This window comes from Phalacrocorax aristotelis, chromosome 3 (genome assembly GCF_949628215.1).
Source record: "Phalacrocorax aristotelis chromosome 3, bGulAri2.1, whole genome shotgun sequence".
Taxonomy (NCBI): domain Eukaryota; kingdom Metazoa; phylum Chordata; class Aves; order Suliformes; family Phalacrocoracidae; genus Phalacrocorax; species Phalacrocorax aristotelis.
The window spans coordinates 33,120,678-33,136,885 of NC_134278.1; the positions used below are offsets into that span (position 1 = coordinate 33,120,678).

The 16,208-nt window shown below is 40.3% G+C and overlaps 1 protein-coding gene across 7 annotated transcripts in view; it reads left to right on the forward strand.

The window, feature by feature from the left end:
* FAM135A (family with sequence similarity 135 member A) overlaps positions 1 to 16,208 on the forward strand; it is an 89,731-nt gene that overhangs the window by 26,865 nt on the left and 46,658 nt on the right. For 6 of the 7 annotated variants that reach the window (XR_012659543.1, XM_075087062.1, XM_075087058.1 and 3 more), the window contains one exon: positions 12,886 to 12,965. Coding sequence is in view for 6 of the 7 variants with exons in the window: in XM_075087058.1 (XP_074943159.1) it covers positions 12,886 to 12,965 (80 nt within the window). In the remaining variant the exon portion in view is untranslated. Of the gene's footprint in view, positions 1 to 1,887; positions 1,949 to 12,885; positions 12,966 to 16,208 lie in introns of those variants that run through there. The other variant, XM_075087059.1, reaches the window with a different exon arrangement.

A 16,208-nucleotide genomic window follows, 5' to 3' on the forward strand; every position in this document is an offset into this window, starting at 1 on the left:
GGTTAGAGGTACTCCAGACAGGAGTACCATGTTCATTCTTATCTATAAATAACTTTCTTTGTTTCTCCACAAAGTTTTAAAATTACTTTTAAAATGTTTCTTGTTTCTCCAAAAAGATGGTGCATACCATACACTAAATGATCAAGACCTCTGCTCCTGCTTATTGTGTATTTTCATGTGGTTTTAATGCCAGAAGTAAGTTTCAGGCTATTGGAGGTGATCAGACTGGGGGTGGAAAGAAGGGGGTATTTTTCACCAGTGCCAGTTTCTTTGATATGGATGGTTGTGTAACTACCTGCCTGAGCACCTGTTTTGGTGGAGGGAGAGGGTAAGAAAGCGCACCCAGCGTGGCCCACTGGTAGCACCATGAACTTGAATCGGTTGTGAAACAGTGATCTCATCTATGGATTTGTAGTTGGCTTGAGCCAGTACAACTGCACATGTCTGCCAAAAGGTATGATATGCATGGTTGTGTCCTGTTCTGTTTGCTCTTGCAGTCATGCAGTTCTGTGGTCAATCAGGCGGGCTTGCTTTTGGCAGCAGTGTAGTCGGAGAGCGGGTTAAGCTGGCAGGAGCACTGGGCTAAGGGCGTAGATGTTTCATCTAGGGAGATCTGTTGGATAGCAGCTGCCTGAACGGGGTGGTCCTACTTCTTGTGCTTCCTGTGTGCCTGCAGTAATGCTCTTCTACCTTAGGGTTGGTCAGCTCAAAATGGTAAGCCAGCAGAAAAACTAAAAACCACAGAATATGGTTCTGGTTTTGCCAGTTTATCTCCCCGACGCACATCAGGATCAGATATTCTGTCAGTGCTGGTGCAGAAGGTGTATAAAATACACAGAAGGAATGGGATTCCTACTTCTGTCACCAGCTAGCTTTTGGGCTGGTTTAACTGTAATGCTGGACCACCACCTGAGAGAAGTGTCTACGAAAGTTCCACCCTCTGTGTTAGGAAGACATCCTTCGAGCAGGAGAGGCCATTATATCAGTATGATCTGCTGATTGAGAGCTGCCCAGAGTATGTTTTGGAACAAAACCTCTGTTTGAACTTCTGCATTCATCTCAGCTGGCATCCCTGCCCGGAGGATACACAGTTATGACAGATGTCAAGTTATGTCAATGCTAATTTCCCTAAACGCTCATGCAGAGATGCAGAGCTTGCCTGACAATGCCAGTTTGCAGAGTTTCTGCATTCCTTGCTGCTGGCTGCGTTGTGCCACTGCATTGCACTGCCCTATTGGATGTGTTGGCTGAGCTGCTGTAGCGGCCTGCTGTAAGTTGAGCTGCTGAATTGGACCACTTTGCAGCACTGCTCTGCAATTAGTGCATTGGTTTAATTGAGAGGGGCGCTTGGCCTTGTTAAATCTCATACAATTAGCCTTGGCCTGTCGATCCAGCCTGTCCAGATCGCTCTGGAGAGCCTTCCTGCCCTCGCCGCAGTATCTTGCAGGAGGAGGGGCAAGAGTGAGTGTCTGGGAGGACAGGGCAGAGGAAAAGGGGAAAACAGAACTCTTTAAGCTTGACTTCTTGCAAAAATCCTTATATTGTCAAAGTATAGTCTCATTTTCAAGGCATTATTCTTGGTATTTCCCAGATGCCAGCTTGCATGAGCAACAAAGAGAACGACTCGGACAGCTGCAGAGGACAGAGGGACCCACCCCAGATACTTGCTGGGGAGAGGGCCTTAATCAGCCCCAGCATGCCAAGTCCCTTTCTGTAGGTCAGCTCCGAAAAGAGGAAGATGATAGAAAGGCGAGTTTGCAGACATCCAGAGCAGCAGGGACCTCCCAGCTTCAGCTCCCCGAGGAGAACTTGGATTGTTCTTCAGTGGGTTTTGCAGATCCCTGCTTACAGGGAACAGTGGCAGGAGGTCAGCCTCATAAGGGGAATGCAAGGATTCAGATACCCATGTCCATAGAGGAAGCCTGAGGCTGCTCAGTGTACGTACACGGTAAATCACAGTATCACTGTGATGATCATCTTTGCACTCCAATCCTGTTACTGTGGTTAGTGCTTCTTGCACGCACCTTTTCCCTTTTCCCCATCATGTTATTCAGCCCTTCTCAATATTCATCTTGTTGTCTTTTTGCATGCCTTCCCTTCAGCAGCCTTTGTTTCCTATCTTTCCTGAATACATTCCTACATACAATTTATTTCAAATTATTTTGGATACCATCTGAAGTTTTCTGCAATGCTCGTTACAGTTTCCTCAAAATAAAAGCCTTTGACAAAATGTAGACTTTGGAAAAACAATTTTTTTTTGTTTGGTAGCTTGTTGAACAGGTTCAGTGGGAGCTGTGTGTCTTTGGGATATCCAGCTTGTAGAACCTGGCAGGAGAAGAAGGGTTTTGGCTACTTAGTCTGTTTGTGCCTGTGTAATTTGTTTAGTTTAACTGGTATCAGAAGGGTAACTCTTGTGACTTTGGATTTTTAACTTTGTTCTTCTAAGGGTATATTTGCTGCTGTGTACTAGATGGGGTAGGTGTTAGGAAACTGAGGATATTTTTGCTGTAGGATGTGGCTCTACCATGGCAAAAATTAAAAGTCAATCAAAGCACAGCAACTTTGTCATTTTCATGGAGGGTTAAGAAGTGATGTGTTTGGGAATCTCTTGCTTTCAAATCTTGAATGCTCACCTTACCCTTTGACATTCATGAGCTTTTAGGATCATCTTAATAGGAATGTGAGTTTTGGAATTTAGAGAATCAGATCTTGACTTCTGCTAACTTTTCATAGCTTGCTTGTAATATTGCTCTGGTAATATTCTCTGAGATTATTCCTTAAGAATTTCCAGGTGGATGAGCATGTTGATTTGATTTACCATACAGTTGCTGGAACATCAAAACTTGTTTGAGGAGAGGCAAAAACATGTAAAAGGGATTTTGGAGTGCAAATTGCTCCTACTGGTGGCAGCACTGTCTTAAGCTGACATAAATGAATCATGAAACTGCAACTTGCTTGAAGGAAAGATGATAGATGCTTCTGATTCTGAAAGGCTTTTTCTTTCTTAGTGTCCTATTAACATCTCAGAGCATTATGTTTGAAACGATAGTGATCCAATTTAAAAAACTGAACTGGAGGAGCTAATCTGACTTCCCTGAATGACATGACCATCTACAGGGGAAAAGCTGAAGATGTTGGTAAGGGATAAGAGTGATGACCTTTCATTTGATGTATCTTACATGAGACACAACAGTTCACATGGGCTTTTTTGTTGTGGTTTCTGTTTTTTTTTTTTTTTCAACAGTTTTCGTTGTGGATTCTGAATTTCCATCTCTGGTTAAATGTACAATGCATTTGCTATTGAAAGCAAGATTGCCTTTCATTAAAATAAGCTGCAAAGTGAATTGAAAGGCTTATACACTTGAGTACTGGCAGATGAGAGGAACAGAATTGCACAGCTGCAGAACTAAAAAAATTTGAAAGACCAGTAAATGCCAGAAAACAAGTTGTCAGACTTGTCTTCTGGTCTCCCATCTGTTGTGTTTGCTAAACCTTGATTTCAAAATTAACATGTTATGATGTGTCTGAGTAAAAACTGCTGCCTGTTGGCAAGGGGTGGAACTCTGAAAAATTGTGACCCTGATTATCAGGAAAACCCATCATCCCATAGCTTTGTCCCCAGAAAACCAAAACGTTCAAGCTATTCAGTGGTTAAACACTTGTAAAATGTCTTTTGCGAGGCTAGTGTGCTGGATCAAAATGTCAAATGAAAAATAATTTCAAGCTATATAAGTGGTAAGTGGAGTTAGAAAGTTGTCTTATAAGGGAATACAGGGAGTCAATAACCCTCAAGATCATAGAATAGTTTGGGCTGGAAGTGACCATTAGAGGCCATCTAGTCCAACCCCCCCGCAGTGAGCAGGGACATCTTCAATTAGATCAGGTTGCTCAGAGCCCCCTTCAGCCTGACCTTGAATGTTTCCAGGGGTGGGGCATCTACCACTTCTCTGGGCAACCTGTGCCAGTGTTTCACCACCCTCGTGGTAAAAAATTTCTTCCTTCTATCTAGTCTAAATCTACCCTCTTTTAGTTTAAAACCATTACCCCTTGTCCTATTGCAAGAGGCCCTGCTAAAAAGTCTGTCCCCATCTTTCCTACTGGTAGAGTTAGAACTGTTGTGACTAAAACTTGTTGCTTTGGGGGAGTCAGAAATGGTATAACTATAGTCCCCCTTTAAGTACTGAAAGGCCACAGTAAGGTGTCCCCAGAGTCTTCTCCAGGCTGAACAACCTCAACTCTCCTTCATAGGAAGGAGAATCCAGTCCTCTCTGATCATTTTTTTGCCCTCCTCTGGACCCACTCCAACAGATCCATGTCTTTCTTGTACTGAGGGCTCCAGACCTGGACACAGTACTCCAGGTGGGGTCTCACCAGAGCGGAGTAGAGGGGCAGAATCACCTCCCTCAACCTGCTGGCCACACTTCTTTTGATGCAGCCCAGGGTACAGTTGGTCTTTGGGGCTGCGAGCGCACATTGCCAGTTCATGTCCTGTTTTTTCATCCATCAGTACAAGATGAGCTTCATAGAGCTGTTATAATTTAAAAATGCAAGGTAATTTAGTATCATTTTCTTGTTCCCTTCAGTAATAATAGGAAATAAGAGAAGAACTAAAATTATAAACACAGGCTAATATAAGATTTATTTGATTAAATAAGATCTAATCTAATATTGTATTTTTATATGGCTCTTTAAAAAACACTTACTTGAGAGTATTCCCCTTTCAAGTTTTTAAATATTCATAACCACTGCAGGAATTCTGCCTGAGTGTGCCTGTGGTAAGAACATGGAGAAAAGGCTTTTGTAATAATAAGGCAAAATCCCCAGCCTTCCCCTCTCTCCTGTCTTACGTACTTAATCCTGTTTCATAACAAGCTGTTGTGACTTATTTGAGGTATAAGTCTGCCAAATAATTCTCATCAAGGTTTTGGTCTAATAAGTGTTTTGTTTATATATATCTTTCATTGTGAGAAATAATGTGTTCTATAGACGTGAGGTACTTTTAAGAAGTAATTCACTTTCAAGGAAACTTGTTTTCAAATAAATGGGAACCTTTTCTCTATTTCCTTAAGTTTGTAGTTTGTTTTATTTATCTTAATACAAATATGTTAGCCAGCTGTGAAATACTTGGATTCAAAGTCTTTTGGGCACAATAATTTTCTTGCTGCTCAAGTATCTGAATTAGAATTTGCTAAATGAGATAAACTCCACAATTATAGCAGAGTGTAATCTCATACTGGTCCAAATTAGAAGTACTTACCACAAAGTGATTGCAAGATAAGAACTTAATTTGTGTTTTATACCTGTATTAATTAATTCCGTGTCTAGATAACCCCTGTAACTAGTTTGGTGGCCATTTGGTAGTCTGTGGGCCACAGGTGGGTTTGGTAGGATTACATTTTTATAGATGACACTGCATTTCTCCTGGTGGGGAAGATTAAAGAACAAGTCTAACCAATTCTCTTCTCTTTTTACATTTGTCACTTTGAGAATCAGCATTTCACTGCCTGTGCTTTATTCTGTGTCTTTCTATATTCTCTTATTTCTGTTCCCTTATACCTTGTTTTACTGCCTTTCTGATTTTCCTCTTTGCTCCTTATTTGTGTGCCTTTGCCTGGAGTGCCTTTTTGCAGAATATCTATGAGGTTACCACAAATTAATCAGAATTATTTGGTAATATTTAAAATAGAGTATTAGTGTTCCAAGATCATTTAAAATGCTTTGAACATCAGAAGCATACTCAGATTGCTGTGAAAAATGCATGTATGCTGGCATTTTTCAGTATAGGCTTGTGACTGGTTGTGTGAAATGCTAAAATATTTTTAATGCTTTTAAGATGGATTTGTATAAATCCATGAAAGAATTAGTAGTGGAGGGTCTCTGTAATAGCAGAGGGCTTAGTTTGTAGGACAGAGGGATGTTGAACAGAAGTAAAAAAATGTTCTCTCTCGTTGTTGGATTTGTTCAATATTTTGCTGACTCAACCCCTCACTACAGCAGGAGTTTGTTGATGTGGGTTTGCTTCTGTGGGAAGAGGTGCGATCTGTAGAAGACACAGCTCTGCCAGGGCCAGCGTGACGCAGCCATTACAACATTGCTGTCCCCAGAGCTGCCTGTCCCTCAGGAGACTCCTGTCTATTTTTCTCACAGTTCCTCGTTTCAGTGCCACGTTTCATAGTGCTACATCCCCAGCTTCATTTCCCTGTGCACCAAATGAAGCATGCTTGCCTGAGCCACTGCTCTCTCACCTTGGAAAAAGGAGAAGTCTTAGTGGTAGTCTGCAGTGGAGAGTGTGTTTTCAACAGGGCCTTGCATTCAGTAGATCCCAAGAGCTCTCCTGAGGTTTTGCATATGCAGGGTCACATCTGTTCCTTCGTTTGATGAACTGATAAATTTAGAAGCTGCCCTGCAGGTGACCCAATGTGCATGTGAATTTTGCAGTCTATGATGTTCAATGCTTGCTCTTGTTAATGTGACTGAACACATTTAAGTGTGCAGTGAGCACCCTGGGATTCATGGAAGTGGAAAGGACTCTTACTTGAAGAGGAGTCACGCTCCTGCCTTTCCTCTGCCTGGCAAGAGGAACTGCAAAAAAGTTTCACCTCACTCTCATGAATTGTATTATGAAGCTTTTTCAGGACATATGTTTCCATTGGAATGTACTTTAGCTGATGAAGCAAGTGGTTTTTAAAGTAAATGCTCATGCAGCTATCTCTGTAAAAGCACATGCACTTCTTTTATGCATGAGATTAGTTGTTTTTTTTTTAATAATGGTTGTTCTTTATGACTGTATTAGTACACATTACTGCCTGTGGTTCCATGTGAGAGCATTAAAAAGTCAAATAACCATTACTTCCTACATTTCCTTTCTGGTTGGTAACAAGATACATTCTGGTTATTGCTAAACCTGCTTCTTGTTCAGATTATAAATGATGTTTTTCAACAAATGTGATGGAAAAAAAATTACTTTTACCCACCTAAATGATGATCCCAGTGAAAAAAGAAACCTGTCAATTTTCCTGTGTGGGAAAGCGTTTTTTGGCACATGTCAAATTTTGAATCTTGAAGATTTTAGTGCAGCTGGATGTATGAAAGATTAAATCATTTCCAGGATGGACAATAGAGGTCTCCTGCCTACAGGAGAGCTGTAATTCCAAGCACCTTTTTCAGAAGACCTACAAGGCCTTTAGTAAGGACACTAAGCTCCAGATATCCTTGAACCTTTTAATAGTGTGGTTATGGATTTGCATATGATGATACTGAGACCAAATGAGATAAATGGACATCAGCAAGTACGTGCATTTTTTTACTGAAGGAAAAAACTGCATAGGCTGCAGTTGGCAGAAATCTGGGCTATTTACAAGCTCTCCATTGGTGACTTTGGCTTTGCTTGTGTATGCTGTCTCGCTAAACATCTCAAATATTTAGGCTAACTCACATATTGTGAAGCAGGTGCAGAGGTACCTCTTGGGGGATGGATGTGGAACTGTTTCGGGACAAATCTTTTCAGCAGTGCAGCCAGAACAAGAGGTCTGGTGGTCATCCTCAACCTGATGGCTGTAGCCAAGATAAGTAAAGGTAAATGCTGGAAACATTTAGAGAAGGAGAGGTTGGCAAATTTTAAGAGGTAGTGTTGCAGATTGTCTTTTCTTTTCCTCAGGTCTATGACACTGGAAATTTAATAGGAACTGGAAGATGCTGCCTTTCAGAGAAGCAACCAGATCAGCTGCTGGGAAGTATCTTGCTTGTGTACACGCAGGAATGTTTTCCTGAGTTTAGACTCGGGAAAGTCAGGAGCTGGAATATGCTCTATTCACAGCTGTCTGGTCCAGCTTGGTTTGTGTACCAGCTCCCAACCATACACACTTCACTGTGTTGCCTTTTGGTCACCATGTTGTAAACTGCTGAACCGTGTGTGTAGGTTTCCTTTAGCCTCTGGGATCATAGACTGATTCAGGGTGGAAGGGATAGTAGCATGTCATATAGTCCACCCTTCTGCTGAAAGCACTTGATCCAAACCGTGTTCCTTGGAGCTCTGTCCCCGCAGGTCTTGAAAGCCTTCATGGTGGAGATTCCACAGCTTCTCTGGACAATTTGTTCCAGTGCTTAAGTATCTTTAAGTCTCAGTTTGCTCTGGAGACTGTCCTTCAAATCACTCTTACATCAGGAACATGAACTTCAAGCAGTTGTAACCTCCTCATTGTCTTCACAAAATGGTGCTAAAGACTCACTCAAAATCTTTTCTTTGTGTGGTGTCAGACCTTCATCCAACTGTCAGTCTGCTGTTCATCCCAGATCTGTTCCCTGCGCTGCCCGTACTGCAGTGACTCATGTTCAGACTACTTCATTAGCTGCTGTTGTAGCCTAGACTTTTAAAATGCCAAACTGTAGCTGTATGATCAAAGATGATCCAAACGCATCTTGCTGAATTATCAGGTGGTGGTTCCAAACATCATGGAATAATCTATCAGGGTCATTTAGGAACTGCTGCATATCAGGTCCTTGCTTCTCATCCATTTTTTAGTGCATTTTTGCATCATATTTTAAGTTACAGTTCTTGGTGATACTTCTGTTTTAACCTCTGTTTAGTAAAATATTCGGCTATCCTGCTTCAGTTAATTCAGCAAAAGGTAGCAAAAGGTCCTTACACTCATGTATGCTACTGTTTTCATGGGGTATTGATGTGTGTTCTTACAGTATACCACCTTCCTGAATACCATTGATTCTTTTCCTCAAAATAGGAAGAGTAGCTTTAATGCATCTTTGTAAAAATATTTCTGACTTCTCTGTTATCTGAAAACTGCAACCCTTAATAATCTGAAAATGGTGTTTTCCTTATTGAATGTAGTCAAAAGAGAGATTAAGGGACAAGTTATAACACAGTTTTTCAAAGTATTCTTCAAAAATTTTCACAAAAAAAGTCACTATGAGTCTAAGCTTTAAGAACCCCAGCACTTTTCTGGAATCTTAATGCTAATTGCAAAGCTTGATCTTTTTTCTTTTGTTAATATTTTTTGCTCTGAAAAACAGTTTTAGATAAATCTTGAACACAGAGCCCTTGTCTCTGTTATCAATCAGTAAGGCATTTTTCCAGGTTGCCGTCAGAGTCAGGATTTGAGAAGGAACCAAACTGGTGCAGGGTCAGTTCAAGTATTCCTCTGTCACATTTCTGGGACTACAGCTGTGTGTCAGAGAAAATGCACTGGACCGAGGTCAGGCATGTGAATCTTCCTGACTTTGCTTTAGCACAGGCCATGCCACTGAAATGTCTCTGCCATGTTCTCAGTTCCCGTGGGCCTCAGGGAGGCATTTTAGTACAGGCACACTGATGGACCCAAAATGTTATACCCACTGAAAAGTTGTAGTAATAAGCCTGCAACTGACTCATGAGGTCTGCATATGCCACCTCTCGGAAGATGCTGGCCTGGGGTTTGAAAGCTTTGGTAGAACCAAGCTACTTCATCTATTTGGGCGCATTTGCTATACCATTGGTGGTGCATTCTGTAGCATTGTTGTTGTCTGGGGTTTTCCACTACCCTGGGTACCTTCATTCTCTCATTATGTAAACTAATGGAGACTTGATTGTGTTCAGATCCTATTTACAGAATATTTTAAGGATATTTGGGGTAATTGAATGTGACAAATCCTTGATACTGAATTGTTACGTGGAGGCCCAAGCCTCCAAACCCAAACCTAGATGAGGTTTATGCTTCAGTTGGTGTGTTTATGAGAACTAGTTGGTGTGTTTATGAGAACCAAGGAGTGTTTATGGTACAGATGGGAAATAGTTGAAATTGACTTGGTTTTGTTTTGGATTTTTTAAATAGGAAAGGAAGCATCACAAGACAAATTTATTAATGAGTTGAACTGGAAATGGAAGGAAGATGAGGAAGGCAGGGCTTGAGGGGAAGAGAGTGAAGAGGCTTGATGCATTTTTTTGAAATGTCTTTGAAAATTTGCTGTCAAAGGAGGAGTGTATATCTTAACTTTAGAAAGCATTTCCTTACTTTATGTATTACAAATGTAATTCCTTTGTGAATAAAGTACCCTGTTTCAGTATCATAGCTCTTCATTTGCAGATAGGTCCTTAATATATATGGCATTTAAAGATGAATGGCAGTGAATAATTTGGGTAAATACTGTGTAGGAGGTTGTTTTTCTTATTTAAATATCTTGATGCAGTTAAATAATTTTTTCAAGTATCTAGCCACACAATTTTGAATTAATGATTACAAATTTGCCCTGAGCTGAACACCTACAGGATTTTATTATTCACATTAACAGGTGAATGTTTTATGTTATAAGCTGCTTAAAGTATAAATCTGCTGAAAATCACAGCCACCTGTCTCAAGCACGCAAACAATACACCTTCTTCTCCCCATTAACCCAAATTAAAATATATCAGGCAGGTAAAGTGTTTACTGGATAAAGAGTAGAATAATCTGCTTTTGATTAATTGCTAGCAAGTAATAATAGAAAAAAGAAGGATGTCCTAACAGCCTTTCGGTTTCACAAATGACATTCTAAGCATAAACAATTCTATTGATTGCTTTCTTTGAGGCCCAGATTGTAAACAGTCACTTAACAGCATCTTTAGGGCAAACAAGTCTTATCGCATTAAGTAATATGAATATCACATTGCATCTTTTTTTCTGTTCGGTGCACAGGTTTTATTCTGCCTTTGCCTCTCATTTGACCTTGTTACAGTCCTAATTCATTGCTCTATCCACATTCAATGAAGTTGTTAAGCCTTAGTTAAATTTATGCTCTGTAGAGCTGTCATGTTGTTCTAAACATGAACTGAGAACGATGCAAATTTTGGATATTTTAAAGTCTAATAAAACGACTCAGTTTGGTAGAGGGTTAGGGTGAGATGAAGTAAACTATCTGGCATGTCTCTGAACTACTGAGACGTAATACAAACCATGCCAAAAATACCACATTCTTTTCTTGATACCTGAAGCAGTATGCTCTGCCATGATGGGCTATTCATTTGGGCCATGGGAAGATCCAGCTTCTAGTGGCAGAGTGTCAGGCTCCTGAGAAATGTTTACTGTGGATCCAGAAGTGACACTGTGAATCTGGGGCTGGTGGAAAGTATCTCCTTGCTGAGGCTCTTAAGCATTATAATGTGTCATGTGTCATCAGTATAGGTGAAGTGAGTAACTGATGGAAGTCACATCTGACCCAGAGAAAAGGAGTCAGTCCATCAGTGTGCTAGATTGCACCCCCCTGGATTAATATTGTGAGGGCACTCTTAATCTCCTCAATTCCTTTCACTCTTGGAGAAGACAACATATATATTTTTATATATATATATATATATACACGCACACACATACATATACATCTGTGTATATATACATATATATAACATATATTATAATTTTTTTTTTAATCCAATACAAAATGAACTAATTTACTGTTTATGAATCAGTTAAGAAATGTATATGGAATAATGTTTGACCTGTGGGTTTCTAAAAACAAAATATTTAATTTTCAGTTTGCAATAGCATAAGTTTTATTTTTTTAAAGGTAGGAATAATTTTGCTGTCATCTCTTACCTCTAGCAATATCACTCACTCATTAAGTATCTTCTGTTATAAAGCATTCTTTGACATACAGTTTTGACCAGACTAAAGTTGACTTTTTAATTTTGTGGAAGTATTAAATGAATAATTTTTTTTATTGGTTGACTGTTAGGCTAGTACACAGTTGCATCAGTGGCTGGCAAAGTCCTGGATGGTCAACTTTAGTTGAAGTGTGAGAAGCCAAAACAAGAACACAATAGATTAGTTTGGATTTGGATAGTGGCGGTGATGAAAATGAGCCATAAGATTGTGAGTGCATGTACGCTGTGAGTGGAATACAAAGAGTAAATCACATACTCATAAGGGCATTTAAAACCTTACTTCTGCCTAAAATGCTTTTTTGTCTTCCTGTTCTCTGCTTGTGAATGTTCTTGCTCCCTGTCTTTCGTTAGTGTTAGTGTTTGTGGGGCTGTGTGGTAGGTCATGTTAGCTTACTGAGGAGATGAAGCTAACCCCTTCAGACAAAAATAAATTATCTAAGATGGGATGAGATGGAGAGAATGCATCATCTAAGTGTATTTATGGGTGCTTGTGTCATGTAAAGACTTCCATAGAATCAGTATGGGTGACAATTACGGATTTCACAGATGAAAAAGCTGGAAGCAGTATGGAGCTGAACAGGATTAAAAACTGTTTAAAGATGGAGGCAGAGACCCAGAAAACAAAGGCTTGTGTAGCGGGGTTTTTTTTAATTTTAGGGTTTAAGCCTGCAGTTCCTGCCTTTAATAGCATAAAGGCAGTAGTACTATGTCTTAACACTGCTAGTACTGTCATATTTTGCCTAGTGTGACCCTTTATTTGCACTTAATATCTGGTGGCCAGAAGCAATGTAGAGAGTGTCTGGTAAGCGGTGTGTTTTCTGGGGATCCTGGGGCATGTTGCAGTTTCACAAATAGCTCCTTCAGTGGCAGAACTGGCTGTAGCAGTCCTGTAGATGTGCTGCATGGTAGATCCTTCTGAGATGCTTGTAGTATAGCTGCCAGTCCTGATTTTTCGTTCATATTACTTCTCCAGTTTAGCTTACCGTGTATCTCCATAAGTGTTTGCCCCAGCACGGTGGGGTGTGGAAAGACTAGTCCTGTGTTGAGGCGTCCTTCTTTTATTCATGTGTTTGGCTGCCGCTCTGGTTAATGTTTAAGGAAAAAAACCCCAACAGGATGGAGACTCAAACTAAGACTTCCTTGCCCTGTTCCTCCTTCTCACTCTCCGTTCCTGCCCTTGTTGTTGTGTGTATCTGCATATGGTAAATGAGGTGTACTGTACCGCATGTGTTACAATTTACTGTCTTTTGCTTTAGCTTTTACCAGATTCGTGCGTCTATGAAAATTCCTCCAAGAATACCACACAAATTAGAAGCTAGCTTGTTACATGCAACTGGTAAGTGGAAAAACTTTTAGTAAATGAGGTAAATGAGGTCATTATCTTGCCTTGCTAATTAAGGAACATGCTTTTTGTCTTACATTGCTATAACTAATATAAAAGTGTTTTTAATTTTGTTATTAACACAGTAAAAATGTAAGTTGTTTCATGATGACCTACTGAAAAACTAGCTTGTTCTTAGCAATGAGGCTTATAAGTTGATTACAGAATTTGTGTTACTGTTTTTTCCTCTGTTAATTCCCTTTGCTTGTAGCAAAACAGGGTGATTCCTTTGTATTAGTGTCTTCTGTTTTTTCCACTGATCCTCTGTCTTCTCCATGATTCAGACTAAGGTGACCAAGGGCAGATCTCATTTAAGTGGAGATCCTCAAAGTAGTAGAGAACTTAAGATACAGACTTTTCTACAGATGCCTAAGCCCATCTTTTACCAAAAAGAATACTCTGAAAGGCTCCAGTCTTGCTGTTGTCAAACTTTTCAGTCTTGCTGTCTGGTGGCAAAGTTGAAAATTGATCTAACTTCCTGAACAGAATTACCCACTCCCTCATCTTTTTTTCTTTTTTTTTTTAACCTGGCACACACTTATGTCCAGGCAAACTGAACCTGGAGAAACCTCTTAGTGCTGTTCTAATTCTGTGAAGCCCACACATCAGCATGCTGTAAAAATGTGAAAAGCAAAAAATTAATTAAGTTTTCAAATGTCAGGTGGAACTCTTGGAATTGCAAGGAAGAAAACCCTACTACGGTCTGAGAAAATGTGATACGAGATTACTGAAACCTGAATTTTTGAGGCTATTTTAGAAGTAACTCTGAGTGCAGCAACAACGTAGGTACTGAATTTGAGACATGCTTCCTGAATATTTCTTGGATTTGTGTGAAATAAATAAATCTTATGAACCAAGATTATTCTACTTCAAAGGCAAAGTTTAGTGTGGTTTAGGGAATTCAGCTCTGCTAAACTGATCCTTTAATAAACAATACTTTTTAAATAGTCTCACTTAATGGTATGTTTAATATCACTGAGAAAAAAAGTTTTTCCATTTCATGATATATTTTGGAATGGTCTTCAGTAATTTTTTCAGAAAGCTGCAATCTTGGTAGTAAATTGTGACCTGTGTTAGCTCCTTTGTGTCTCATTACTAGGCATAAAGGATGTAGATACTAAGACTGCAATTTGATGTGAGTTTAGATCAGCAGTGCTGTCAAAATCTAAGCCCGTGATTCCCCCGGCCACTCCTTCTTACCTTCATATTGCTGTGTGCTCTGTGGACACAAGTGTCTGATTTGGCCTGGGAACTCAGCTGGGGAACTCATTCAGCTGACAAGCAGCTGTTTCACCAAAAAAACAAACCCAAAACCTGGAGTCGTTTTTACATCAGTCTCAGTTTGATTTATGAGGTAGCTGCTGGTAATGTTTGTGCCACAATAAAGCAGAGAAAAGGGTACAAACTGGTCAATGACAGGGCGTTAGTTTATCCTTCTTGTGGATGTGAATATGCTTGGTCTTGCTGAGGACCTCTGCCTTCCATTCATTTCAGCTGCTTGCTTAATTTAGCAGAGCTGGATGCTGTAGCTCTGACTCTGACTCCTGCTCAAGGTGGTGGAATAGCTAATGCCAGTTACTGAGACAGATGTTATTTGTAGAAAGTAGCTGCTGTTATGCTATCTGTGGACTAGCACTAAGAGGGTTGACCCACCATCTGAAAGTGTCTGTTGTGTGTTGACCAGAGGAGGCTGGACAGGAGCCCACAGCTCTCACTCTTGAGAATGATGTCCTGTGTCTGTTTTCCTCATACTTACCTGTTCTAAATCCTATTCCCTTTGAGAGTGTCGTGGTTTTTCCACTCGAGCCTGAGTCATTTTGCCTGCTTCTAGCTCTCCCTAGCTTCTGCAGAAGTCACCTGCAGTTTCCTTACCTTAGCTGTTTTTCGCTTTCCCACAGACTGTTTGAGCTGTCTCTTGTTTTTATTTCCCCAAGTCCAATACACAGTCTCAGTTTTAACTTCTTCTTCTTCCTTTGCATCTCCTTCCACCCCTTGCCTGCCCTTCCCAGCTCTTCATGAGGTCCCATGATAATTTTCTTCCATTTCTATCTCCCACATCCTTCACTGGTTCACTAGAGTTCCTCGGGGCCAGGATGAATGTTGTTACACATGTGATATGGCAAGCCACTTGCTTTAGCTCCAACCTTGCGAAGGTGTCCTGGCATTCTTGTAGCTTGAAGGGACATGTGGTCATGCTCTAGAAAGTTAAAAGAAAAACGTACGTAATTCTAGCCTGTATGAGGTTGTTTCAAATTTGAGGCTGTTCTGAATTCCTCTTTCTATCAGAAACTCATGGCTGGTTTCCAGGGAAAAAAAAGAAGAAAATAAAAAGCACGTTAAGAATGAGGTGTCCATTTTTATGATGCAAGAATAAATTAATTCCCCACTTTTTTTTCCCCTCCATAGCTGAGGTGGCTTTTTGTGTGGATAGAAGCCTAGAAATAGTCTTGGCCAGTCAGTGCATAGTTGACTTAAAAAGTAGTAATTCTGTCTTGTTGACCTCACGTTTGTGAGGCCTTGCTCCCTGCGTAGATGTGGCTCAGCCTATTCCTGGCATCAGCTTTTCCTCTTTGACTCCTGTGTCTCACTTCTGAGGGTGCCGTTTCATGTTACACTGAAGTCAGCAGAACCGAGGGCTGTAACTCAGAGTTGGACGCTGCACAGGAAGTGGGACCTCAGCCATGTGTCTCCATTACTTCTTTTGTATCAGACTAGAGTGGGAGATCCCTTTTGCTGATGCTGTGTGGTCATATCAGATTACATGTTACGTGAAACCATACCCGCTCTGCCCTTCACCTGTAATAGATGACTGAAAGTGGCATTATATATGGGGGAATTAGTCTTCAGTGCTTCAGCCTTTGTAAGCATTTTGTCCAAGACATCTACCTTGATGATACATATGAAAGCACTTCAGCAAACCCCGGTATTTTTACTTGTTTCTAGTTTCTGAAGGGAAGTTGAACTCAGATGTTAGGAAGATTGTAGAGTGGGAATATTTGCCAGGTGCAGGGATTCTCAGTCAGAGGCTTGTAGACCCGAAATCTTTGCAGATTTTTTTTTTTTGTGGATTCCTTTGAAGCGATTTATTAAGAAGAATCAAAAGAATTTAAAAAATGTTTCGGACCCCCATTTATACAATTTTTAAGACCTTATGTTTTGGAAGAGGTTAGTGTTATTAAGCCTGCTTGTAGAGGAGTT